Source organism: Mytilus edulis, chromosome 4, assembly GCF_963676685.1.
Source record: "Mytilus edulis chromosome 4, xbMytEdul2.2, whole genome shotgun sequence".
Classification (NCBI taxonomy): domain Eukaryota; kingdom Metazoa; phylum Mollusca; class Bivalvia; order Mytilida; family Mytilidae; genus Mytilus; species Mytilus edulis.
Window position 1 is genome coordinate 81,032,821 of NC_092347.1, and position 12,317 is coordinate 81,045,137.

A 12,317-nucleotide genomic window follows, 5' to 3' on the forward strand; every position below is an offset into this window, starting at 1 on the left:
TATCAAGTCACATGACAAAATTTCAGCAAATGTAAGAATATCTATAGTCATTTCAATCCTTTTATGCCCCATTTATGGGCATTATGTTTCCTGGTCTGTGCGTTCGTCTGTTCGTCCATTCGTCCGTCTGTCCCGCTTCAGATGAAAGTTTTTGGTCGAGGTCAGGTTAAAGTTTTTGGTCGAGGTAGTTTTTTTATGAAGTTGAAGTCCAATAAACTTGAAACTTAGTACACATGTTCCCTATGATATAATCATTCTAATTTTAATGACAAATTAGAGTTTTTACCCCATTTTCACGGTCCACTGAACATAGAAATTGATAGTGCGAATGGGGCATCCGTGTACTTGGGACACATTCTTGTTATGCATATAACAATAAAACAATTATGAACAAGAGGTTACCAGACTGACAGCAAACCGGAATCGGAATTTTCCTACAGTAAAATGATATTTGCAAATCCCAAATAGGATCAAGTAAAAAAATAAATAGATTTTTATAGGGTTCAAAATGGAAAGGCCAAAATCAATCTTTCGCTACTTAAAGATATACAACTCGACAATGATAAAAGCTAAAATCGTGAAATTCGTTCTAGACCTTCATTTAGTCCTAGGAAGGAATATGTCTAAATTTGAAAAGGTTTGTTTAAGCGTTTTCCCGTTTTCATGTTATTGCACCGACAACGCTCAAAGTATCATTTTTCGCGACTTAACGGTCTACTACTCAACAACGATAAAAACTACATCGCGAAAATTGATATTAACCTCCATTTAGTCACAGGAAACAACATATCTAAATTTGAAAATGTTTCGTCAAAGCGTTTTCTAGGTAATGCACGGAATCTTTTTGGTACTGTTCGCCGTACATCACCAAATTCCTTCAGAAATCCGGTTAATAAATTTACATCTTTACACTTAATCCGCTGGAGATTAATTGATCAACAGTTAAATCCTACACAACATGGTTTATTCAACAAGCTTCTGGTAATTGCAAGTAATCTAAGATCGGTACATTGTGCCTTTTTACCTTTTTTCCTTTTCTCATTTGCATTATTGTTAAAATCGGTTATGAGTCAAGTTCTTTTAAACTATTTTTTACAGTTTGTTATTATGTAGTGTTGTGTTGTTATTATATGTCTCATAACTGCTCAACAAATTTTACCAGATTGAGACGTTACTAGCAATAACTGTTTGTTCTTACAAATCTACATGCTTAACATGTAGCTAAAATTCCATATAAGATGCTTAAATGCTAATTAAAAGATGCTTGCTACGCCTGTTTTGGTAGCAACCTACAAAAGACTCAGAATATCTGTCTTTCTCAAGATTCTGAACATGTAAAAAATAAATACGTCGGCAAAAAAACTTGCCTGCATTAATGTACTAGTTTCTACAAAAACAGGGGGACCCTACTCACTCCGGCCAGCTGACCAATCTATAGTAGACCGTCCAATCATATCTTATAACAACTCAACAAAACAATGAACTATACCCGATATACAGCAAGATACATCTGCCGAACTGAACGATCTACGAGATTGAAAAAGTATGGAAGAACAACTTAAAGTCTAAGAGGCTATGATCAACGATGACTGAAGAGAAAAAGAAAAAAGATCCTTGAGAAACTATACTTTTCAGAAATTAGAAATTTTGAACTTTAACAGACTATAAAAACTTTAAACATAAAAAGCCGTATTGGAAACACAGCCAATACAACAGACCAAGGAAGTTTTTCACAGAATGATCATGCTAAACATAACCAAGAATTAACTGATATATCAGAGCCTATGAGAACTAATTCCAACCTAGATCATTTAAGCATAATTTATTAATATTGTTTATATCCTGAGCACTTTAGTGACAACATTTACATCTTAGAAAAACAGAAATTACAAGTGACATTTCTGATTATTATCCAGTTTGTGCCAATGTCAAACCTTAGTTTTTCTATGAAACCTACACTCAATCTAAAAAGTATTAAATAACAAACTGTTCGTGAAGTAGACTGGAATAAAATTGACGAATATATATAATAAAGTCTTTTTCTGTTTAACTTGATAAGTGTGACTTCACAGTAAGTGATCCGATAGAAATTGATTAGACAGTTACCAACATCAACACATCAGAAAATTTGACATTAACAGCTATTGCAACAACCCAGAAAAGACAAAAAAGAAAACCATAACTGAATTTTTTAACTCACAATATTAAGCAGGCAAGCAATACAAATAAAAACGCCATCTGTGAAAATAAAACCAACGACAGACCAGAAAATCCTTCTAATCTTCTACTTTAGATTAAAAACAAACTACATCGTATGACCTTATAAAACTATCAAGAGCTGAAAATACGAATTTCGAATAACAGATAAACAAAAACTCATCGATGCAAGAACAATGGATATCAAATTTTTTCTATCATCTCATTAAAAACAAACAGGAAAATTAGATCGATTCATAGATGAACTTCAAGAAGATGAAACCAGTCTTAAAGTTGACAACAATATTATAAAAGGACGGAAGACCCATTTTGCTAAATTTGCAAAATAAGATGATCCTACAACTTTGATCAAGACTAATTTGATTTTGGTTGACTCCGAATATCTTCAAATTATTCAAATATATCTAGATGCAATTACTGATAAATTTTTAAACAGCTCTGAATAGATTAAATAGAAATAAGTCAGCGGACATTTTTGGTAATGCTGTAAAATGGCCTTCTTTGCACAGAGGAAGCACGTGATAGCACATTGCTTAAAGTCATCAATGCATCATTCCAGCACTGCTATATATCAAACAACTTGAACCATTTTAAATCAAATGAAACCGCAATTACTCCTTCGTTATCCTGAATCATAGAGGAATTAAAAAGAGAAAGTAAGGATTAAAAAAAAACAATGTACAGAATGCTAGACGCAAAATCTGCTTTTGATGAAGCTAGACATACAATTCTAATTAGAAAACTCTACCATCGGTGTATTTCAAAACAATGTATTTTAATTATTGATTAACAGAGATACTTCTTTTAAAGTTAAATGAAAAGGATGCATATCTGACTCATTCGATATTAAACAATATGAAAGACAATGAGAAACGTTAAGTGCTGATTTATGCTAAGTTTATGTAAACCAATGTTCGAACAGCTTCGTAGACTCAAAACTGGGTGGGCAGCTCGGTTCGATAACTTGCTGTGCCCCTACCTATGCAGGCGTCATAACAGTAGTAGAAAATAATAAACCATTTGACTTACAAGTCTTAAAAAATATGACATATGACTACGTACTTACTTACTTAATCCTCTTCATGTTCTTGAACACATAAGGCATCAACAAGGAACCTCCAACTCGTTCTATCTTTCGCGATTTTTTCTATTTGATTCCAGTGGTAACCATGTCTTCTTATCTCTGCTGCTATATCTCTTCTCCGTGTGCCTTTCGGTCTTCTAGGCTTTCTTGTCCCTTGTGGTGTCCATGTCAATACCTTTTTCACATGCCGGTTGTTATCTATTCGCAGTATATGTCCAATATATTTCCACCACCCTCTCATTATCTCATTCACTATGTTCTTCACACCTGTTCTTTCTGATAGTTCACTGTTTGAAATTACATCTGGCCATCTGATGTTAATTATTCGTCTCAAACAGCGTCCTTCGAATCCTTCTAATTCGACTTTCTACTGTTTTGGTTGTTCTCAATGTTTCTGAACCGTACAACAAAACTGATCTAACATTGCTCACATACAATCTGATCTTTGTCTTTCTGCATATGACTACAGCCATCGTGAATCATGTTTTATGGTTTTTTAAAATTTACTGGCTTCTAGCTGGAATAAAATATCGAAGCACTGTAAACAAAAATTAGGAAAGGATAATCAAGATAATTCTTTCTTTACCATGGACGCAGCTGACCCAGTAATTTACGTAATATCTACCTTACAACCTGCTGAAACAATCAGAGACAAAAGGCACGTACCGTGTTTGGAAGTATATGCAGAGCTGTATACACCTAAAGCGATTGGAAAATTGCAGATAGACAACTATGAATTAAAACAACTAAAAGTAACACCTGATTAATTGCTATCAAAGCAATCATCTTCTTGAAATATGAAATTGGTGATCCGAACATGTACTTATTTGAAACAACGCAATGGAAAATTTGAGTGAAACATAAAGTCATTAATTACTGGTCTAGCCGGATTTCATTATAAATTCCAATGTTCACATCTTTGAAAAAACGTGGTCAATATATACTGTAGGCAAATGTCACCTAATAACAAGAACTTTGTGAGCAAATATGATATATCTAGAATAACAGTTCGATTTAAAATCTTAACCGGATAACAGCTGACATTTCAATACCAGATTCTATGACTGACGAGATGATTTAAATTTTGAAATTAAAAATTTTCCTCAACTAAGCAGCAATTTACCAACATTTCACAACACATATGACAATCAGGAGATTGCAGCTCCTACTCATAATTTGTAAAATGTCATCAGTGTCTGAGCAGAGTATTATTGAGTCAGTGTTTTGTGAAAGAACGTCTAGTCGTTTTTCTCAAAAAGTTCATTGAAAAGTACTAAGACATAATAGATAAATATTCAGTCTATTTAACAAATAATACAGGATAATACAGGATGGTTTTAAGTTATAGATTCTAGGTGCTGACACTGTGTACAATTTTATCTACAAGTACACCATATTTTGCAATGTGAATTACAAGGCGACAAACGATGTGTATCTCCTGCAGTGTAAATGTGGTAAAAAAGTTTGTTTGTGAGTCAGAATAGCAGTTTCTCAAGAATGTCTGTCATAAAGTTTTCAAATGTTGAGACGTATATATTATATTCATTTGTTAAATCTTGTGATCAATTTATTTGGCAATCGTCAATGGCAGTCAGCAGTGTTTCAGAACATCAGTTGTTCGAACTTTTAGTCAAATGCGTTTTGTTAAAATATAATTTTTCACTCTTTTGGTCTTTTGGACAATGTTTTTTTGTGTGCTGTACTTAGACCCCACTACAACGAAATTTGTTTTACATGCACACGTATAAAAATTGCGTTTTTTTTTTTAAAGCAATTATATTTTGGACGTTGTTTTCAATTTAAATATATATATCATTGTTAAGTCTTATTTCACCCATTGAAACTGGTCTCATAATTATCTTTTGGCTGGCATGCACATTGCATTGATATCAATAAGTGTCTTCTAAATTATCAATAAACTTTAGTGTTTAAAGTTGATATCAACTGAATACATAAAGTAACCTACCAAAATCTATATTCATAACGGAGGAATATTATTAAATTATTTATCCTGGGATACGGTTATCTAGAAGGTCACCTGATCAATAAAAGAATTAGAATACCAGTGTCGTTTTTAAAAATGGCGTTTTCACAATCAGTCAGAAAAGGACAAACTCCTGTTAGATGTGGATCATGTGAAAATGATAGAAAAATTAAATGGAAGTGTTTTGACTGTAACTTTTTATTGTGTAATTATTGTAAAGGTAAAAACTGCAAAAAATCACAGAATAATTGATTTGAAAGAAAGTGGGCTGTTTAAAAAAGAACTAGATTTTGAAAACATTTCCTGTCAGTACCATGCTGGACAATATACCTGTCTTTATTGTAAGACATGTGACACTCTTATTTGTGCAACCTGCATTTCAAATGTTCACAAGAAACATGATATAACAGAAATCCAGGAAGGATATGAGGTGAAAATAGACAAGTTGAAAAAAGAACAAAGTAGTATTCAAAAGGATAGAAATCAAATAGTTTCAGGAAAAGAGCATCTCAACCAACTTTTGTCATTAGAAAATTATAAATATAACCAGGTATTTCAAAATGTTCGTAATCATGAAAAATCTGTCAAAGAAGCAGTTGAAAGGTACTTTAAAAAACTCAAAGACGAACTGGCTGAAAATCACAACACTGTGTCTAACTCAATCAAATCTGATTTAAATACTATCTTAGACTTACTTAAACAAGCTGACGATAAGAACAATGTAGTCCAGGAAATCATTCAAATAAAGGATGCTTCCTTGTTCTTTTTAGAAGTCAACAAATTAGAAACATCTATTTGCATCCAAATGCCTCAACCAAGGTTAAGTCATGGCTCTACACCAAACTTTGTTCCAGGAGAATTCACTGAGTCTGACATTGGGGTGTTCAAATTTGATGCAAATGTATCTCATCAACCCCATATTAATCTGGAAGTAAATAAACAATATCAAACTGAACTTGTGGTAGTGGAATATGTTTGCTCATCTAGTGATCACTCCTTTTGGATAGGTTCTGGTAATGATGATTTAGTTCAATCAGTGAAACCTGATGGACCAAAACTGAAGATACAATCCAATTTTTATACAAGAGTCTATGGTATGGCTATTACTCAATCAAATAATCTACTTTTGTGTTCTGTGGGATCAAGACTCCAAGAAATTAATACTAATACAGGTACACTTACAGACTCAGTATATAATATGTCACCATTAGGACCTACAGCAGTCCATATCACCAGTGACGATAAAGTTCTGATAGGAGGTGTTAATAAAGAATTCCCTATGCCAGGGAGGCGAGCTGTAATACTAATGAATCAGAATGGAGACCATGAGAGAGTGTATGAACATGATCAAAATAAACAATCTATATTTACCTATCCCTTGAAAATAACCAGTACCAGTAATGGGAATATTCATGTTGGGGATAGAGTCAGCCTTGTCAGAGGCAGAATAGTAGTGTTAGGACAGGATGGTGATATAATTAATATCTATACTGGACATAGGGAGATAAATAAGGCCATACCATTCTACCCAGGAGACATAGTGAAAACTCCTACAGAAAATGTGATAGTAGCCGATGTGGAAAATAGTACACTTCATTTCCTGAACATTGATGGCCTGCTGCTGACGTACTATAAAACAAGTGACATAAACATAATCTTTCCATGGTCTCTTGCATTCACTCCAACAGGACAACTCTACATAGGATGTAGTGCGCCAGCTGGCAGTACAACCAAGGACGCCAAGTTATATGAAGTGACTATATCAGGATGTTAAAACATTTATATAATATATACTTATACTCTTACATACATGTAAACAAGAGAAAATAAATTGCTTTGGAAGTTTGTTTCGTACTATCCATAGAAGAAGATGTGTACATCAGTAGGACAATTTTTAACTTAACACTAAACTACAGATGACTCATGTGTATTTTCCATCAAATACAATTTCATATAATCATTCGTTGTATGAAATTGTCTCCGACATTATACAATAATGGCCCGTAGAAAAAAGGGAATATATCAAAAAGTGGTACTAGTAATTTCCCTTAGGGTACAGTCCAAAATGAAATATTTTGATGGTTGACAATTTTAAATATGCATCGCTTCTAAGAGGTCATAATAGTTTTATTATACCGAAAAACTAACAGCTGAAAGACCTTTTTAATCACAAAAAAAAAAGAAATTGCCTTACTATGATAACAGATTGTCAAAACACGTATGTCAGAAAATCATTTTGGGTCTAAGAATTTCTCGTTTGTTCAACAAAAGTGGACTCTTTACAAAACATATTGGTATCCCTGAAAAGGGGCATTTTTAAGATATGTCCTTTACACTAAAAGACCTTTTTCCACACCGTTCAAGTTATTTTATATCTTGTTTCCTCGTCACTTATGGGCTTATAAGCTGCCGCCGTTGTCTTTTTTTAACATACGTCTGTGACGTCATTTTAATAGGAGACAACTTTCGTAAATTGAGAAGATCAAAAGTTATTAACAGCTGAGAGTAGACTTTTAGATTAATTCTTCTTTCTTTGCATTCAAATGGTATTTTAATGAACAAAAAAGTAAAACATGGTACACAGAGGAACAACTGATCCGTTTGCTCGAGTTTCTTAATGACAACATATTTGTTAAATTTGGAGGTAGACTTTTTCAATAAATTGTCGGCATTCCTTCAGGAACAAACTGAGTGCCTCTCCTTACCGACCTCTTCGTATTTTTATATGAGTCGGGGTTCATTCAGTCACAAGAAGATCAAAGAAGCCATATTATCTAATTTCACATTCAGATATATTGATGATGTTCTTTTAATTAATAATCCAAACTTTTCAGATTAGGTTTCATTTATATATCCTCTAGAACTAGAAAATAAAGAAACAACAGACACGACTTCTACTGTCTCATTTTTAAGCTTATACCTCAAATTTGATATGAGCGATAATCTAAGTACCAGAATCTATGACAAACGAGACGATTTTAATTTTGAAATTATCAATTTCCCCTTCCTTAGAAGCAATATACCAAATTCCATTGCATATGTATATATCGGTATGCATTTTCCAACTCATTATTATTCAAGAGCTTGCAGCTGATACACAGACTTTCTTGTACGTCGTCAGTGTCTGAAAAGAAAGTTGATGAACTAGGGCGTATGTTAATAAATGTCTCGTCCTTTTTCTAAAAAAGTTCATCGATAGATACCTTCACAAATAATACACGATGATCTTGAAAGACAATAACAATCAACACCAAGGAGTAAACAAAGACTCATAAAACCAAAAGACATTTACATCAACAGTTACAAATAATAAATAAGAAACAACACGAACTCCACTAAAAACCGGGAGTGAAATCAGGTGCTCCGGAAGGATAAGCATTTCCTGCACCGTATACGACACCCGTCGAAATATAGATTATTGGTACTAAAGTTGTTTATCATCTTAATAAAGTGTTATAGCATTTTTTTATTTGTCTTTGCAAATTATTATGTTTAATGTTTAGTCTTTTTTGTGTATACCCATTTGACGTGGCTCGGTATTTATACATTCTGTCATTGTATAATTGTGCTATCATGGTGAATGTTTGTATTCTTCTTTCGTTTTTGCTAATGTGCTTTGTCTATATGCCTTATTGTTTTTCTTTGTTACCAAAACGTTGACTGATATACCCCTATTTTTTTATATTTTGTCTATTATGTCTATTTGTTTTGTTCACTCACAATTATCAATTAAATGGAATTGTATACCGACTTTCATTCAAGTGAGAGGTTTAGCTAGCTTTAAAACCAGGATTAAACCACCATTTTCTACATATGAAAAGTCATGTACCAAATCAGGAATATGACAGTTGTTTTCCGTTCGTTTAATGTGTTTGAGATTTTGATAGTGCCATTTGCTTAGAGAAAAAAGTGAAATCACAAAAATACTGGACTTAGAGGAAAATCAATTCGGAAAGTCCACAATCACATGGCAAAATCAAATAAAAAAACGCATCAAAAACGAATGGACAAGAACTGTCATATTCTTGACTTGGTACAGGCATTTTCAAATGTAGAAAATGGTGGATTAAACCTGGTTTTAAAGCGCTAACCCTCTCACTTTGATGACAGTCTCATCAATTTCCGTTATATTTACATTGATGCGTTAACTAAACAGACACAATAAATAAAATAGTCAGAATATGGGTACATCAGTCATCATCGTATAACAATTTTAAAAGGAACAATTTAACAGAACACAAACACATCTATCTACAAACACATTCATTGATTTGTGTGTCTGACGTCAGAAAATTTTATATGTCACATAGATTTGTCGTTCAATGTGCATACAAACAATTTTAAAATTTACATAGGCAATGTTAGCATACAGGGTTAAAAAATCAAAAGTATGTAAGAATAAATTTCAGAAATAGACCGAGATTTAAACTAGTCCAAAAGTTCCCCCTATATACAATTTATAAGAATCCACAAATAGTTAATTCCACAACGCGATTGAATGATTTTGACGTTTGTGGTTCAACGTATATTGTAATTCATAATAGAAATATATCATAATGACATAAAATAGAACAATATCATACTGACGGGATCTTTTAAAGTACAGAGTCACGTTATAAGAACCAACGAAATACAAAAAGTTGCATATACAAAACACACCACCAAAAAATGAAAGACAATACAAACACATTGACGAGATGTATAAGTACCGAGCCACGTCAAACGAATATCACATAAAACCATTCAACAGTAAAAGTAATATTAATAATAGAACAAAGACAAATGAAAGAACTATAAAAACACTTTGTTAAGATAATAAACAACATCAGTACGCAGAATCTATACATCAAGACCATCGTGTATTATTTGTGAAGTTGATACGGAATATTTATCAACAAGGTCTTGGTACCTTCCGATGACTTTCCATTTAGAAATTTCCTCAGAGTTCGGTATTTTGGTTATTTCACTTTTTACTAAATAAAAACGTGAAAATGTTTACGCCATAGAATTTAGAATTCTTGATCATATAGCGAGGAATCTGCAATCCACTGATTGTCATAGCCTGATAATCATATTTCTTTTTCGTTCTTTGTTGTAATATTTATAAGATATTTGATTTATTTTCTTTTCAATATTTAAGTTCTGCCGGGACATTTTTCTTTTGATTTCTAGACATCAATTTAGAATCAGATATTTGGTTTTGAAGTTTGGTTGTTCCCGTAGAAAACTTATTTCAAACGGTATGCAACGCCGACACTGTCTTATTATGACATTTCTCATTATTTGACGTTCATTTGCCATTATATGATGTCATTTTACCCTTACATGATGTGCAAATGACATTATATGATGTGCACTTGTCCTTATTTGATGTACAATTGTCATTATGTGATGTGAACTTATCCTTATATGATGTACACATGTCATTATATGATGTGAAGTTGTCCTTATATGCTGTCCAAACACATTTATATGAGGTGCAAACATCTTTATATCATGTCCACAATTCATTATATGATGTGCTTTCTCCATTATGTTATGTGATTGAGTCCTTATATTATGAGATGCTTTCCTTATACGATGTTAAAACGGCATTATGTGATGTGCAATCACCTTTCTATGATGACAATTTGACATTATCTGATGTGAAAATTATATTATATGATGTGCAAATGGTCTTATATGATGTGAAAATTATCTTATTTCATGTACAGATGTCTTTATATTATGTGCAAACTTCTTTATATATGATGTGAACTTATCCTTATGTTGTGTGCTAACATTTTTATATGATGTGGTTAAGTCATTATATTATGACAATGTAACATCATATGATGTGGTCCGGTTTACATCTTTATATGATGTCAGAACATCATTATGATGATATGCATTCATCGTCCTGATGGTCAATGAACATGATTGCGATTAAAGCGATTACTCACTACGTCATAACTGATTCCGATCTGCTTCTGCGGAGTAACACTTAATCAGGCTCAAATGTTTAGCCGTCGTTTGGAAAATGGTTGAGATTTAAAAAGAGAGAAACCTCGTTTTAAGATGTAAAAAATCGCATCTGATATTGTAGGAAAAATGTCAAAATATATGAATTGCAACGTTTTGTTTTAATCGACTGGTCTAGAAAATAAACATACGGAATCTGCAATAATGAACATACGGTTAAAATTGTTAAATTTAAGAAATAATTCTTTTATTTCATGCTCTATGCTCATTTTAACAAGAGGGGGCATTATGTTTGTCAATTTATGTACACCATAAAAAAAAAATTCTATAAGAACATTAACATTGCTTTCAGATACAGATTTTTCTGAGACAAATGCTTGTGACCATCCACAATAATTTGCAGTAATCCGATGATCAGTACTTCACTACTTTGATTATATCTATTCTTGTCTATACCGGTTTTCAAGAAAAGGTTTCTCTAAAGATAAGTTATCAAGATAATAGCCAATAAAACAAAAAAACTCTGAAGAGCTAAAATTGCCCAAAAAGGACCTTTATTATAGAGCATACTCAGACACATTGCACTATTTGGTTTTTTTTTAAATATATTATAGTTTCCTGGATAAACGCAAAATATTAAAAGCCACTGCCGTAAATCTTCACTTTGGAAAATTCAAAACACAACTCTCTATCTGTAAAAGAACAACAGATCTCAGTAAACAATGAATAAATGCAGTGTTTAAGTTCATTTAGACACCAATCTGATTAGATTACAGGTATTGTGTGTTCAAGCTTTGCTTACGCCGATCTGAAAACGCTCAATTCAAGACCATTGGGATTCTCTGGTTTTGTCGGATTGATCCACACCTTCAAAAATATGAAGGCTGAAATTTCATTGGCTGATGTAATATTTACCAGGAGAGAAAGTTAAACGAAGTGTTGTTAGATCCTTGTAACCAAATCTTAGACAGATGATCTGTACTTTATATTTTAATCATTTGTTAGACACCGACTGTAGTGTGGGTAGGAGCACGTGTATATCCTTGATGGACTTTAATTTAAAAAAAAAAG

The 12,317-nt window shown here is 32.6% G+C and overlaps 1 protein-coding gene across 1 annotated transcript; it reads left to right on the forward strand.

Annotated features, from left to right (window-relative positions):
* The first annotated feature begins 5,442 nt into the window (after positions 1-5,442).
* On the forward strand, positions 5,443-7,059 carry LOC139521560 (uncharacterized). The gene has a single exon (XM_071315036.1). It carries the CDS (start codon positions 5,443-5,445, stop codon positions 7,057-7,059), a length of 1,617 nt encoding a protein of 538 aa, XP_071171137.1.
* Positions 7,060-12,317: the final 5,258 nt, after the last annotated feature.

Coding starts and splice junctions, on each gene's coding strand:
- LOC139521560 (XM_071315036.1), top strand. CDS start 5,443: ATGATAGAAAAATTAAATGGAAGTGTTTTGACTGTAACTTTTTATTGT.